Genomic DNA, 15,311 nt, shown 5'->3' on the forward strand with positions numbered 1-15,311 from the left:
GGGGCGTTCAGGGTCCGACGAGACAGCGAGCGGCGACGCCAGTCGGGACAAACGGTAAAAACCCGAATGAGTCCAGGAAAGGGTGGAAGTTAAAGAAGTTAAAGTGTGAGGACCCTCCGGGGAAAGAGATGAGCTGTTTTAAAGGGGGCGGAGCCAAGGAAGAAAGTTCTGGAGGTCAAGGAGCTGCTGGAAGTTCTGGTTACTGTGATCAAATCCACTGAGTTCAGTCGTCCTGTTTCTTTCACACATCTTCTTCTTCTTCTTTCAGCTTTCTCTCTAACTGCATCCATATGTCTCCTCTTTGTCTCTAACATCCTTCTGTCCCTCCTCTGGACATGTCCAAACCATCTCAGTGTGTCCTCTCTAACTTTATCTCCCAGTCCTTCGACCTGTGCTGTCCCTCTGATGACCTCATTCCTGATCCTGTCCGTCCTCATCCCTCCCGAGGAGAACCTCAACATCTTCAGCTCTGCCACTTCCTGTTCTGTCTCCTGTCTTTTTGTCTCCAAACCGTCCAACATGGCTGCTCTCACCACTGTCTTATAAACCTTCCCTTTGACTTTTGCTGCCACCCTTTTTGTCACAAACCACTCCTGAAACTTTTTCTCCCTCCGCTACATCCTGCAATATTTCTCTTTTTTTTTTACAAACTCCGAGCAAAAACTGGTTTCAGTATTCACTAAGAAGTTTGTCATCTTGGCTTCAACGGGTCATAAAAACACAATTCTCCAATTCTAAATCCGCAGATCTCATGATGTCGTCACTGCGAGATGTTTGCTTTAAACTTACCGGAACCACATTTATTCTTACAGCTGCCTGCATTTTTAAACTTGATTTTTGAGGCGCGATAACGGGCAGGTTTGCGTGTCTGAGCAGCTTTGTGATTACATTCTTCCTCCCAGCTGAGCATTTTATCTTCATCTGACGTCCGTTACAGAAAAAATAAATAAAACTGAAACTGCGAGAAGAAGAAAGCCTCAGCATCTCAGGCGTCAGGCTCCGGTTGTTCCTTTCTTCTCGTTTGCAGTGAAGTTGTTTGTTATTAAATGCATCCAGACGGTAAATCACCACCGTCTTTTTATATATATATATATATATATAAAGACGGTGGTGATTTACCGTAGCAGACGATGGCGGCTCGAGCTCCTCTGTAGTAGATCCGACTCATGGCTTCGTATCGCTCCGATCCAGCTGTGTCCTGAACGGGAGACAGAGGAGAGAAGAAGAGAGGAACTTAAAAACGTAAATGAAACGGAGGACGTGATGCACAACGACGCACAGATCGAGCAGTTAAGATCCGTGTGTAAAAAGTCTTTTCTGGCTCCAGTTAAATGTGAAAGTTGGAACTTTAAAACCCCGCCTGAGCAGCCGTGAATAATGACCTCCGACCTCCAGTCAGCTTCAGATCGAGCTTTAAAAGGACCACATTTAATCTCCCTCATGTTGTCGTTTCTAACTGTTTAAGAACCACTTTGTTGGCGCTAAAATACCATTTAATGTCTGCCCCTCTGTGCTGCACTCGGAAGAATTAATTAAAAAAAGAAGAAATGCCTAAAAAAACATTTTAAATCCGTTCTTTGGTAAAGTTGTTCACACGGTTGTGTTCCTGGTGGAGTTTTCTGAACATTTTCTGAAATCTGATTACTTCAGCATACAAAGTGCTTTTAGCTAGCTAGCTAAAGGCTTTAGCTAGCCTTTTGCTATTTATAGCTAGCTTTTTTTTTCTATTTTTAGTTTGCTTTTTGATAATTTTGGCATAGACCTACCGTTCTGCTCTTTTTAGCTACTACTTTTAATAATTTGTTTTTCTACTTTTAGCTTACCTTTAGCTACATTTAGCTTTTAGTTAGGTGGCTTGTTGCTACTTTAAGCTAGTGTTTTGCTGCTTTTCACTTTTAGCATGCATTTTGTTCCTTTTAGTTTCTAGCTAACCTATTGCTACTTTAGCTTTTAGCTACCACTCTTCTACTATCAGCTAATTTTTGCTACTTTCAACTAGTAGTTAGTTATTTCTAACCTTTAGCATGCGTTCTGTTCCTTTCCACTTCTAGCTACCCTTTTGCTACTATAAGCCAAACTTTTGTTGCTTTTAGCTAGCTTTATGCTACATTTCACTTTCAGCTAATGTTTTACTGCTTTTAGCTCGTATCTAGTGTTCTGCTTTAGTAGCTTTAACATCTTAGCTTCAGCTGCTTCAGTATATTTCAGCTCTCTGCACTGATCTGATCTCCAAACCTTCTGCCTGAATAAACTGAGATTTTCCAGACGTGACGAAGTTTGGAACTAAAAAAAAAACTACGAGAGCCGAAGCTCGTCGCCTCCGGCAGCCTCCAACTCACCCAGATTCCCAGGGTGATCACCTTCTCGCCCACCTGGATCGGTTTGGCAACAAAAGCAGCGCCGATTGTCTGTTGGGAGACAAAAAGAAAACACGAGTTTACCAGACGCAGATTAAAGGAAATAATCCTCAGAGTCCGAACTCTGTCAAACCGAATGAACAGAAATGGGATTAAAGCTTCTGTGCAAACGAGCTGAAACCCTGAGACCTGGAGCTTTTAAAGCTTTTAACCTTATGCTCATCTAAACGTTTGTCTTCAAGACATCTGAGACCTAAATGTGAAACAAAAAAAGATGAATTATGCAAAGAATCCCTGAAACATGCAGAGAAATCCCCTGAGTCTGGGAGTTTACAGGCTTCAACGGGAGTTTTACTCTGAAACATTTAGGTTTATTTTTCTTAAACTTGTCTTTTCGACACCATTTACCAACAAGCCGTGATTCGGACTAAGACTGATAAAACACCACACATCTTCTGAGGAGATTGCAGCTCATTTCCTCTGAAAAACTGAAGAAGAAGACTGCAAATCCAGGCGAACTGGAGCACCAAAACCCCCACAGTGTCACTTTCTGTCTGCAATCCTGCTCCATGAAAATGTATTTCTCGTGACCAGCTAAACGACAGCAGGACACAGTATTCTGCCTGTAATCGTTGTATCTTTTTGGGTCTAATCGCTGGAAATAATCCACGCCATCTCGAGACGAAACGGCTAAACCTCCGTGAAGAACGTGGCGTGGGAATCGGAATCGGAGCAGCTGACACTCACGTTCTGGTACGGGCCGACCAAGAAGCGGTGGTGAACGTATCTCTCCACCAGGCTCGTCTTCCCCACGCTCTCCTTCCCCAGCATCACCACTTTGGCGTCAACGCGCATCGCGCTCATGGCGGCGCCGTGCGGAGGGAGTCCAGGTGCGGCGCGGCGCGGTCAGCGGGCGGTCTGAGGCGGACCAGCAGAGACACAGATGTTCTGTTAGTGAGGGGAAGTTTAAAGCTCGACTCTCTGGACTTCCTGGGATCTCGGCTGCGAACGATTAAAGAATCTGAAACTGGAAAAGAAAACGGCCGAAACTTAAATTTATTCCCCTAAAAGAAACAGATCAGTCCGTTCATGTTTTGTTGTTTATTTATTTATCACAGCTTTAGATCTAACTACATCCAGATACTTCTTTAAACATTTTAACATCAGGAATCGTGCGCTCCGACTTTTACTGTTCATAATATTTAAACTTTATTTACAAAAGTTTGTCTGACAGAAAAACACTGAGCTCCTTTCAGTCCCTCAAACCGCCGCCCCCGGCTTTTAAGTTTTAGCTACTGTTTAGCTGACTTCAGCTTTTAGCTACAGATTAACTACTTATAGCTACTGTTTAGCTGAATTGAGGTTTTGGCTACTGTTTTGCTAATTTTAGCTTTTATCTATAGTATTAATACTTTAGCTACTGTTTTGCTAGCTTATGCTTTTAGCTACAGATTAACTACTTTTAGCTTTTAGCTACTGTTTAGTTCATTTTAGCTTTTAGTAACAGTTTTGCTAGTTTTTTTTTTCAGCTACAGTTCTGCTGATTTTAGGTTTTAGCTACTGTATCATTACTTTAGCTACTGTTTTGCTAGTTTACGCTTTTAGCTACAGATTAACTACTTTTAGCTTTTAACTACTGTTTAGCTGATTTTAGCTTCTCTCTACTGTTTAGCTGATTTTAGCTTCTCTCTACTGTTTAGCTGATTTTAGCTTTTAGCTACAGTTTTAATAATTTAAGCTTTCAGCAACAGATTTGTTATTTTTAGCTACTATTTAGCTTTTAGATACTGTTTGGATGATTTTTAGTTTGGCTACTGATCTGCTAACTTTAGATGTTTGTTACTGTTTTGCTCATTTTAGCTCGTGTTCTGACCATTCAAGCCTCAGCTCTGATCGTTTCAGCTGAGGTTTTGCTCCTTTCAGCTGTTTTAACGAGCTTCAGCTCAGCCTGGCGCTGGATTTCTGCAGAAAACAGAAGCGTTTCCAGTTTAGCTCGACTCGTTTACAAAACAAATACTAAAAGTTAAAACCTTGTCAGCTGCATGTGTTCGTAGCGACAACAAACAACACGTCAATAAGTCAAGTTTGTTAGAAGACGATTGATTGGAGATAAACTGTTTACAAAAACAAACCCTGCAGAGTCATCGCTCGGCTCTTTATACTTCGCCTCAGAGCAGACGGACTTTCTTGTAGCTCTTTAAAGGTTTTATTTCGGCTGCTTATTTCCTCGTTTTCAGTCCAGAACCTGAATATTTCCGGACAAATGAATCATTCGGACAGAAAAAGGCTCCTGGAGTCAAAGGATGACTCAGCGTTGTGTCGACACCCAGCAGACAAACAAACTTTAAACTTTAGACACAGTTTGTTACCATTCCTTCGACTGAACACATGAAAAACACCAAAACTGACGCAGGCCGACAGGAAACAGCAATTTAACGACCAACGAGCTGAATCCCAGAGAGCTGTTAGCTGAAAACGTAGCATTCAGCACATGGTGCGTCTTTCAGGTCGTGGCTGGTTTTTCCCCACTTTTTACCATCCGTCTGCTGGAAATAGTCCTCACACGTCTTATTTTGTCATTTTTAAACTCAAGCTACACCGCTGTCCCAGTCGGATACAACTGACTAGAAAAAAACAGCTAAAGTCCCCAAAAGAAGCCTGAAAAACTACAGTTTATATCACTAAAAACTACTCATTACGACCATTTTAAAGGTGCTCACTGCCAAGTAATGGAAACCAGGCAAAAACAGTTTTTTCCTTGTATTGACAGTTAATGTTTGCTTTAATTTTAAATTCATTAACAAAATTAGCTTTTTGACGTTTGTTTACCTTCAAAAAACAGCTGAAGTGACTGAAAACAGGCTGATAACGCTAATGTCCATGAAGGAGCAGTTTGGGATCGAAGCTGATGCTTTGACATGTATTTATGTTCATGTTTGTGGAGTAAAATGCAGATTAAAGCGCTTTGTTTACATTCACTGCGTACCCGCAATCTAGAATTTCATCTCAGTCTATCTGGAAAACTACCAGAGCAAACTCTTTCAAACTGCACCTTCTGATATAGTTCAGGATAACCTTTATTCTTTATTTAAGGTTAGATTTCATAGTTTGTGATGAGCATCTTTAAAGTGAGACTGAAAGCCTGGCTCCTTAAAATCTAAGTAAATAAGTCAGCGTTTGTTTATGCCGAACTGTACCCTAAACTTTTATTTAAAACAAAACAAGAACGCTTCTAAATACATCTTAATCGTTGGTAATTTTGTCCTGTTTTAAAAGTGGAGGTCTGATTGAAAGCCACGAAGCTGTGAGAGCTCAGAGGTAAACATGACACAGCCAAAAAAAGACCCAGCACCGGGGCTTCGGGTCTCGGCTAGGCTAGCTAACCTAAACTCCGCCGGAGGACCGCTGGGAAGACTCACCTGGAAGAACGGCTCCACAGATCCCGTTCACCTCCGAGCAGGGGCCCCGAACCTGTGCCGACACCCGCCGACTTAAAGCTGCTTGGAAGCGGACACGGCGGCGACCGTCAGCCGGCTGGTCGTCATCATCTCTGCCCCGCCGCGAGTGGAGGCGACCCGGCCGCAGCTGAGCCCGAAGGGAGGGGGGCTGGATGCGGGAGGGAGAGGCGGTTAGCTCCGGGAGCTGTTAGCGAACCAACCGGGTAACTCACAGAAAGCAGACCTTTTATTATTAATATTATTATTTTGTGGTTTGTTTATTTATTTCTTTATTTGGGTGGGAACCAACGAGCGGACGGAACCATTTTCCAGGAACAGGAAGTGGCGGAAACGCCCCGGACGTTGGAGAACGTTGGATTTTATTTTCCCGGGAATTCCGGCTCTTTTTTTAGCGACCCGAATCTTTTGACTCAGTTCACCCAGATAATCTGGGAACCGGTTCTTTCGGTTTCAAAGCAACTCCATATGGCTACAACACATGGCCCGCGGGCCAGAAGTGGCCCCTGGACTGAGCCAATTCAGTCCTTGACGTCCTCAAATAATAACTTGAAATAAATCAATTAAAACAACGGTTTTATAAAAGAATCTTAAGGAAATTTTAAAGGTAATCTGCACCAAAGACTGTATATATCTAAGCCTCCAACCAGAACCGGATTAAGACAAGTTTCCCTGTAAACTGATCTGTTTGTTTGCCTCGTCACATCAACAAACAGAACATTTTTCTTGGTAAAATATTATTATTAATAATAATTATAAACACATCAGATATTTTTTTTAAGGTGTTGACTTTTTTTTTACCTTGCTGCTGTATGTTCAAATAATTATCTTTCTTATACGTTCAGCTGTATTTAGAGGAAAAAATAATTTGTGTAAATATGTATAAAGTGGTGAATGACTGCTGAAATGTATTAAAGAAGCTGAAACTGAATCCTTAAAGTTACAACAAAACAATGGTAAACTTAGGAAAACAAAAGCTGAAATTAGCAAAACAATGCCTAACTAGAAGCACTGGAGAGCGCAAACCTCCGTCAAGACCTGTTATCATTGTGATGTCAAAATAGAACTGATGACATCATCAGAATGTGACATAATCAGTGATGTCATCACCATATGTTTAAGAACAATGTAGGAGCCAGTTCATGATTCCAATCACCACCAAAATTGAATGATTTGTTCTTTGTGACAACCACAAACAAACGCTTCTGAAAACATACCTGCTTGGCAGAAAAACTATAGCCAAAAGACAAAATTAGAAAAAACAGTAGCCGAAAGATAAAACTAGCTAAACAGAAATATTAGAACAGTAGCTAAAAGCTAAAACCAGCAGAACAGTTGAGAAAAGCTAAAATTAGCCTTAAATAGCTTCACGGTACATTTATGTTTGTACATATTTCAGTACATTTTTGCAGCTATTTTATGTTTTTCAAACAAAATTTTTTTTTTTAAATCTCGTTTTAACAAACGTATGATCATCAAAACCACAATCCAAGCATAAAGAGCTACACACCATTTGTAGCCCGGCTGATGAGGCGGCTGTTGGAGAAGGGCGGGTCGTTGTCACTTTTAGTCCCGGCCAACTGAAAACGAGCGCGCCCAGTTGAAACGGTGTTTGCCATATACTCATTTTGATTGGTCCAAAGCGTGACCACATGACAGCAATGCTGACAGGTAATTGGTCCGGGTGATCATGAGTTTTTTTTTTTTCCCAATCCCACTCGTCAACAACACGCACTCAGTGGTCAGAGAGGGGTAGAAAGAAGGCAACATGGCCGAGGCGGAGGGAAGCGAAGTAAGTTACGGAGGACTTTTTCAGGAGATCTTCACGTCTCCGCTGAACCTCACCCTGCTCAGCCTCTGTTTGTTTCTGCTCTACAAAATCTTCCGCGGGGACAAGCCGCCGGATCTCGGCGAGGTGGAGGAGCCCCTGCCTAAGCTGAAGAAGAGGGATTTCACCCTGGCGGAGCTGAAGCCCTACGACGGGCTGCAGAATCCGCGGATTCTCATGGCCGTCAACGGGAAAGTGTTCGACGTCACCAGGGGCAAGAAGTTCTACGGACCAGGTACTTTGTGCCACTGCGGCACTTTCTACTACTTTAAAACAAAACAAAAAAAACATGAGTAAAGTTCACATATTTTAGTTGTTAGGACCGAGTTCACCTAAAACCAGAACAGTTTCCTTTTTTTTATATTTAAAAACCTTTGGTCAACTTTTCGTTGCTGGAATTTGGCGCCACACCCCCTTTGTTTCCTGCCTGGGGTCCTACTTTTCTCAGCGGAGGGGCCTTGAAGCCAAAGATCGTCTATAAATGAAGACGGACTCTCCGTAAGGAAACAAAACAAACGTAACCACTGCTGTGATGTAAATGTGCGCAAAAAAGTGGTTTATTTTATTATTTATCTCAAATTTTAATCTTAGCTTGTTTTCCAAACTGATATAAGCAGATTTGGTAGGTTACTTGTCGTCCGTTAGCAGTATTTATTTTAGTCACGATGGTGCAGATTTCATATTTATTGAACAGCGTCAGTCATCTGTATTTGTTTCTATTTGTTTACTCCCAAACTAGATAAATTGAATATAAATATTCACAGATAAACTTTATGGATATTTTAATAATTGTGTTGTCATTTTTTTTTTTACAATTAACTTCATCTAAGACGGTAAACTCGTCATTTTAGGTGTTTAAGTTTAAAAAATGTATGTCAAATGGTTTAATAATGACTTTATAAAGGGGTTTGTCATGATTATATAGCTTTTCTCCATTTTTTTATTATAATATTTAAAAAATATGCTTTTTATTTGACTAACTAATAACCAACGCATCTACTAAAATCATTTTAGGTTTTAAAAGTGATTAAAAAATGCAGAAGAAGAATCTTTTTGGGTTACCTGAGCATTTAGTTTTGATTAAAGTTGAACATTTGTGCAGAAAATAAAACACTTTTTTTTTAAATAGTTTCAAATTTATAGATAATTTTAGGTGGTGGACTAGCTCCAGTACTAAACTCTCAGATTAACAAAGTCTGGAAGTATTTAGAGAGTATTTAAGTATTTAATTAATGCAGGTAAATTATATTTTGTAATCACTTAGAGCTGCGATCCTGCAAATGCACCGAGTTGCACTTTGCTGTTTTTAATCTTATCCCAGATCGTGACCTCTGCTGCAGGTGACCTCTGACCGACAAGATAACCGAGTTTTGTGCCGTGGCGCCGGGTCCAAAAGCCCGGAATCCTGTTTGATTTCCCAGACGCTGCGTTAAACCAGCGCTGGGCCTAAAAACACCTCTTTACAAACATATTTACCTGTTTCATGTGATGAAACGTGATGTTTGTATCTTTGTGAAAGCATTTTATTGTTTTGATACAGATAAAAAACTGAAGCTTTTTGTGAAACCAGTTTTGTAAGTAAAGACCAGAAGAACCCATTTAATAAAATGTTGAATGTTTGGTCACAAAACACCATTTAAAACCTTAAATTTATCTCTTATTTTTTACATTTGAACCCAAAAATAACTCTTCTAGTCTGTAATGGTCTGTTATAACAATAAAAACTGTGTTTTAGGAGTAAAACTATATAAACCTTTTAATTTACTTCATTAGTTAGACTCCCAGCTTCCACCTCATCAGATTTTAACTAATTATTTGTAAATTTGTAGTGTTGCCCTGGTTGATTGCACGTTTAGAAGCACATATTTGTATGTTTTGTTTCTTTTTGAGCTTCCACAGGTGGATCCTCTGTGGAAACCTGTAAAGAGGAATAAAAATTAAACGTTTTAAGTCGCCTTAATCACATTTAAAAGAATCACATCTCGTAAGCAGAGCAGGTTTCCTGTTTCTTTCTGCTCTGGTTGCCTCTCAGGGAGAACCATAGTTTTAAATTATTTTGTTATATGTTGCTTTGGAAGATGTAAATCTTGTTTTTGGTTTGTTTCTGTGAATAAGCTGTAGTGGGGGACTATTTTCAGGCGTGGAGTGATACACACTTTGTGCCTCAGAGAAGTGGTACGACCCGGTTCTGGTTTTTTTGGAAACCAGACGACCCGTTTAAAGTCAACATCTGTGTAAACTCGTCTGTTTCCCGTTCCCGCAGAGGGGCCGTACGGCGTGTTCGCGGGCCGAGACGCGTCCCGAGGCCTGGCGACGTTCTGCCTGGAGAAGGACGCTCTGAAGGACGAATACGACGACCTGTCGGACCTCAACGCCATGCAGCAGGAGAGCCTGACCGAGTGGGAGACCCAGTTCACCAGTGAGTGGCCGCAACGCCGCTTCGTCCTGTTCGTCCTTTTTACTGTCCTGGACGACTGAGATTCACACCATAGATGCTTTACAAAGAAAAATCAGATGTCCTCTAAAGGTGGATGAGTACTGGACTGAAACTGTCACTGAGTCGGGTCAGAAAGCCTGAAGAACCGTCGATCAGGGCCCCGTTAAAAGATGGAAGGACAATATTAAGAAATGGGTTCAGGATCCATGCTTTTACACAATACTGTAGCTCATATATATATATATATATATATATATATATAATAAGTAACTTCCTAAAAACAAAAAAATCAACTTCAGGTTTTAACTTTTCTCAAACGTTGATTAAAGTTTGTTCAAACATCTAATTGGAGTAAATGTTACAGGTGGAATAAAACGGTGTAACTGAAGTGAAAAGGGTTCATCTAAATGTAGAATGTAGATTCTGTGGTTTAATCAGCTCTCCTCTCTTCCAGTGAAGTACGACTACATCGGCAAGCTGCTGAAGCCCGGAGAGGAGCCGACGGAGTACACCGACGACGAGGACGGGAAGGACGGCAAGGACAAGAAGACGGACTAGAGACAGACTGGGGGGAGGGGGGGCGTCAGAGATGCCTTAATGTTTGTACTTCCAGACCTTCGGCCTCCTTTTAGGCTCGTCCGCAGAAAACATTTCCATTTCTCTTTGTACATTCCTGTAATTTGGGACCGATCCTGCGTTTCTCACCGGCTGTTGGGGAGCATCAGCAGTTAAATGTGTTTTTAACGTTCAGTTTAAATAAAAAGAAATGTCATTATCGTAGACTGTTGGTTTGGAAACCCCAAGCAATAACCCATCCCCGAAAAGAACATCCTTTTCTTCTTCTTCATTTAACTTTTAGATAAATATTCAAGCCCTTGGCTGGAACTGAAGTTACAAAAATCTCAGGCAGGAGAACTCATAAAACTGAATAAATGATTATTAGTCGTCAAAAATTAAAGCTGTCGTTGCAGTTTGGAGGAGCTAATCTGTTTTTTTTGTCATTCTTGTCCGTTAGATTCTCAATTTCTAGTCCTGACGAGAAAAGTTTCTTTATTTCCACGGTTTAAACACTTCGAAAGTCTGCCGGCAGAAGGAGGACTTACGGGAAAAATGGATGTTTTTGATTTTCGGTTCTCAGCTCGGATTATTTCCTTTTTTTCGCGACATGCAGAGTGACAATCCAGGTTTTCTGCTTGGCGGCGCGTTGGCTCGGCTCGTCGTTTAGCTTCAGTCTTATGTAGTTATTTAGAGTCTATTAAAGCCAGTTTAGCAGAGATCAGCCTGTCAGACAGTATTATAGACTGCTTTTTGTACAACTTTATTTTTTTGTGTGTGTGGGGGGTAACTCGGGGAGGAAATACACTAAAACACAAGCTCACAATAATCGACAGTAAAGGTGTTAAAGTACGAAAAGTCGCTTCACTTCAGACACTCGAGATGACAGACGTGCTGCCTTCAAACTGCTGTTTTACCACAGCAAACTAAAGATTACACATTAATCTTTTTACCCGTTTGTTCTGTTTTGTTTACACTCTTTTAACGCTAAACCCGCGATGGCTAAGAGTCCAAATTCCCTCTCAGCTGAGCTCCTTCCGGGCGGGATAAGCGTTTTTATTACTGGGTAAACAGCGTAAAACTAATGGCTAACTCCGGAGCCATCTTCCTTCACTCACCCAGCTGGATCACAGCGTTTTAAGCTCAAATAAGAGCCTTTTTTGTTTTAAACTAAATATGTCAAAACTATCTGTAATTATCAAATTAGATGGAAAAGGAAGATATTGTAATTTGTCATGAAATGAAGGAACAATTTTTTTTTTAGTATTTCTGGGCAAATTTCCTAATGTCATACTGTCATGATCCTCTGATATTTTGATTTAATAAAGAAAGCTACAAAATGAAAGCTTGTAAATCTGTCTGCTTCAATAAAAAGCTTTGCGTTAACTGGTATTAATGAGGTTATTATGTGAACAGTAACGTTGGAGCGTCATTATATCTTATGTGGATTATGAAGGACTTATTTCACTGTGCCCAAAATAAATGGCTGTATGGAAAGATTCACAACGTTTCAAAGCCGCTACGTGTAAAAAGTTTTTAATATTGTTGTGTAAAATTACTAATAAAAGATGTGTCAGAAGTGGGATTCGAACCCACGCCTCCATTCGGAGACCAGAAGTCCCGTTCCTACGGAAGGAGTTAATCCTTGAGTCTGGCGCCTTAGACCACTCGGCCATCCTGACACGGTTGTTACCCTCATCGTTTTAAGTCTATTTATACATAATTATCCAGATCTGATTTTGGTCTATATGGTTGTGGTAGTGTTCAGAATGTTGACCGATTATAGTAAGTGATAGTATTTATTTTTTAATACGTTTTTTTTCTTTATCGTGTACATTTTATCACTAGTTTCAACGGTTACCCGTTCTGCGCATGCTCACTGTGAAAATCTAACCGATGCCGCATTTAGGGTACCGTGGGTCGCCTCTTTCCCGTAGAAGAAGACTGTCGCGCTTTGTTAAAAAAATATCTATATCAATATTTTATATAACTTGCAACAGTGCTGCGACAAGCATATATGTAGTAGTTGCTTTCCAAGAGCGGAAAACTACGTCCGTGGTTTCGTCTCTCGTTAAACGACGCGACTCGAACGCCACACAGCTTCCGGTGGATTTATTTGCGGCGGCCATATTGTACTTCCGTTCTTCAAGGGTATCTGAAGACGCCTAGCGAGACATCATGTACCGGTTTGCAAAAGCTGCTGCTAACCTCAGTGGTAAGGACGTTGGTTTTAACCGGGGTTTGTATGTTAAAAGACCGGGCACCGGTTCAGTTTGAGTCGGCCGAAGGTCCGATGGCCTCTCCGCTCGGTGACCGCGTTTAACGAACCATTAGCTAGCTAGCTAACTAGCTAACATGACCATGTTCAAAACAGTCGCCTTGTGTCCTTTTTATGCTCTTGAACTTGCTAAGTTTTCCGTAGGGAGACATAGTTGTGAAAGTGGGTTATAACTACACTTTTTTTTAAACTGGTGAAGCTTTTTAACACAGACTTACTGGTCTGTGTTTAACTTTGAGCAACGTGATTAGACATTAGCTAAATTGTTAGTTTCCTTAGCGAAGGTACTGCAAGTGATTTAAAAGGTCTAAACAATGTTAAAAGAATCCCAGGGTTTGTCTGTTTATCTAGGGTTTCTAGGTTATTTAGGTTAAGGTTATAGTTTGGCTGCTAGGTTCTGTTTTGGTTAAGCTTCATCTGCTAAATGCCTGATATATTACATTCTGACTAACAAAAATAAGCTTTAAACTACTTTGTTGATTTTCCTCTACCAGAAAACGCATTAATTCATTCATTCAAGTGACTCTTATGTGACCAACAGTCTAAAATGCAAATAAGGTAACTTTTACAGTATCAAAATGTTACATTTAACATTTTTAAGACTCTTAATGTTTTTCTTACTCAAAATAGTGAGGTGATGTTTATTTTTGTTCCAAAGTGACATTTTCAAATGCTTTTTTTGTCTCTCATTGTGGAATAAAAAGTCCAGACTAGAATAAAATAATACCTCTAACAAACAAAACCAGAAAAAAATAGTTTATTTTGTTGTCATAATAGTTGCTGTCTATGTAAACAATCAGCTAATGGTGTCTGTTCTAGATACTAATGATAATTACAGCTCTTTTCAAACACAGCAGGGCTTCTCTAAATTTATATATTGTTTCCTGATTGGTGCCTGTTTCATATTTTGAGCTATTTTCAGTTTTAGAATTCAAAAAGGGACCTGAGAGATTTAATTTTTAGGCATAAAATATTAACGTTTCCGCATAGAGATGCTTGTCGTTGAGTGATTGCTGCTGTTTTTCTGTGCAGGCCAGGCGGTGCGGCAGGTGGGCCAGGTGAGGTATGGATCAACTGCCCGTGAGACCTTCCACACCAAATACGGCACGGCTGTGTTGGTTGGCGGAACAGCCTTCTGCACGGTTGTGTGGGCATACGTAAGTCAAAACACTCCACACCCACTCGTGATCTGAACAGACCTTTTTTCATCGTTGAGACACGGAGCAGCATTTTAACGAGAAGAAGTTAGTGCTAAGGGTTTCAGAGTGAGACGAGAAATCCCAAATCAAATCTGGGTGAGACACATCTGTGAATCAAAAGGTGCGGTTATTTCCCTCCGGAATAAAGAATTCCTCATGTGGTGGCGTTTTATTGCATACGTGACGACATGAACGTAGCCGTCTGTGTGACGGGAGCTCAGCTGTAACCTACAGCCACCAGAGGGCAGCTGAAGCTTGTTTTTCCCCCTCATACTGAACATAAGGAGCAGCTTTTTTTGCCACGTTAAAAGCAAAACATATAAATCATGTTTATTAATTTAATGCAAACATGTAGGTTTATACTTGTTCAATATTGATTAAAACATTTTTGATATGTTTAACTTTTAAATGTTTTGGATTAAAACATTAGTTTTTGTCAGTGGGTGGCATTTCTTTAGTGTTTTCTTCATTGTTTCTACTTTTATAAGCAATATTTTAATATCATATTGAGAGTATTAGTCCTCAAAGCTGATGAAGACATGTTTGCGTTGCTCTATTTCCTCGCGCAGGTAATTACTCAAACTGGCATCACCTGGGGTCTTTCTCCCGTCAAGAAGGTCATGCCCAAACCGTGGAAGGATGCTGCGGAGTGAAGAGCCATCGTGACGGACCTGAACCCCAACCAGGAAACCTTCTGATTGTACAGATGAATAACCGTGTGTTCAGTCAGCGAATTACTGTGTTTATTCAAACATCTTTTGTCCAAATAAATTGTGATTCTACTGACTTTGTGTTTGTTTTGTGATGCAAACAAGTAGATACTGGATATGATTGTAACAGACCTGAATTTGTATTTTAAACCCTCTGCATCTTGACGTTTTAAGGGATCTTAGAGTGGAATAGTAAATTATAAACCTTACACTCAGAATGACAACTAAAAAGGCTGAAATGCAGAAAAGTGTAACAACTAAATATGTTAGTGGGTTGATTCCCAACAACTTTCGCACATTTTCTAAACTTTTTTATGTTAATGCAATTTATTGCTAGTTCAACTTAATGTTTTAATTAAAACATATTTTAAACCCCTACCAAACTTTGTATCTATAAATGCTTGTAATGCTTAACATGCAAATAACTTGCTGTAATATATGTAAAAAGTTAAATGATAAAAGTACAAAATCTCACCTAAGCGAGTGAGGCTG

General features: G+C 40.3%; 3 protein-coding genes and 1 non-coding gene across 6 annotated transcripts in view; 2 read left to right on the top strand and 2 right to left on the bottom strand.

The window, feature by feature from the left end:
- rab24 (RAB24, member RAS oncogene family) overlaps positions 1-6,119 on the bottom strand; it is an 8,255-nt gene extending 2,136 nt beyond the window's left edge. Inside the window, exons 1-4 of one of the 3 annotated variants that reach the window (XM_017419971.3) lie at positions 5,777-6,118; positions 3,105-3,275; positions 2,340-2,408; positions 1,120-1,198 (exon numbers count right to left, since the gene is read on the bottom strand). In XM_017419971.3, coding sequence (XP_017275460.1) covers positions 1,120-1,198; positions 2,340-2,408; positions 3,105-3,221 — 265 coding nt within the window. In that variant the 5' untranslated portion in view covers positions 3,222-3,275; positions 5,777-6,118. Of the gene's footprint in view, positions 1-1,119; positions 1,199-2,339; positions 2,409-3,104; positions 3,276-5,776 lie in introns of all 3 variants that reach the window. The other 2 variants (XM_017419970.3, XM_037978947.1) reach the window with 2 other exon arrangements.
- A 1,414-nt stretch (positions 6,120-7,533) lies between these two features.
- Positions 7,534-12,018, top strand: pgrmc1 (progesterone receptor membrane component 1). The gene is made up of 3 exons (XM_017419821.3): positions 7,534-7,875; positions 9,904-10,059; positions 10,532-12,018. The coding sequence occupies exons 1-3, from the start codon at positions 7,581-7,583 to the stop codon at positions 10,633-10,635; spliced, it is 555 nt and encodes a 184-aa protein (XP_017275310.1). The 5' UTR covers positions 7,534-7,580; the 3' UTR covers positions 10,636-12,018.
- Positions 12,019-12,203: 185 nt separating this feature from the next.
- trnal-caa lies at positions 12,204-12,314 on the bottom strand. The gene is made up of 2 exons: positions 12,277-12,314; positions 12,204-12,249 (listed from the first exon to the last, which is right to left on the bottom strand). It is a non-coding gene; the product is annotated as a tRNA-Leu (tRNA).
- Positions 12,315-12,713: 399 nt separating this feature from the next.
- Positions 12,714-14,895, top strand: LOC108238043 (cytochrome c oxidase subunit 7B, mitochondrial). The gene is made up of 3 exons (XM_017419850.2): positions 12,714-12,847; positions 13,943-14,067; positions 14,679-14,895. Exons 1-3 carry the CDS (start codon positions 12,811-12,813, stop codon positions 14,760-14,762), a joined length of 246 nt encoding a protein of 81 aa, XP_017275339.1. The 5' UTR covers positions 12,714-12,810; the 3' UTR covers positions 14,763-14,895.
- The last annotated feature ends 416 nt before the right edge of the window (positions 14,896-15,311 follow it).

The sequence above is a fragment of the Kryptolebias marmoratus genome, linkage group LG13 (assembly GCF_001649575.2).
Source record: "Kryptolebias marmoratus isolate JLee-2015 linkage group LG13, ASM164957v2, whole genome shotgun sequence".
In the NCBI taxonomy this organism is placed as follows: Eukaryota; Metazoa; Chordata; class Actinopteri; order Cyprinodontiformes; family Rivulidae; genus Kryptolebias; species Kryptolebias marmoratus.

Bases quoted from the DNA above. Each gene is read 5' to 3' on its own strand.
- pgrmc1 (XM_017419821.3), top strand. From the start codon at position 7,581: ATGGCCGAGGCGGAGGGAAGCGAAGTAAGTTACGGAGGACTTTTTCAG. The intron at 7,876-9,903 runs GTACTTTGTGCC...CCGTTCCCGCAG, and splicing joins CAAGAAGTTCTACGGACCAG to AGGGGCCGTACGGCGTGTTC. The intron at 10,060-10,531 runs GTGAGTGGCCGC...CCTCTCTTCCAG, and splicing joins GTGGGAGACCCAGTTCACCA to TGAAGTACGACTACATCGGC.
- LOC108238043 (XM_017419850.2), top strand. From the start codon at position 12,811: ATGTACCGGTTTGCAAAAGCTGCTGCTAACCTCAGTG. The intron at 12,848-13,942 runs GTAAGGACGTTG...TTTTCTGTGCAG, and splicing joins AGCTGCTGCTAACCTCAGTG to GCCAGGCGGTGCGGCAGGTG. The intron at 14,068-14,678 runs GTAAGTCAAAAC...TTCCTCGCGCAG, and splicing joins GCACGGTTGTGTGGGCATAC to GTAATTACTCAAACTGGCAT.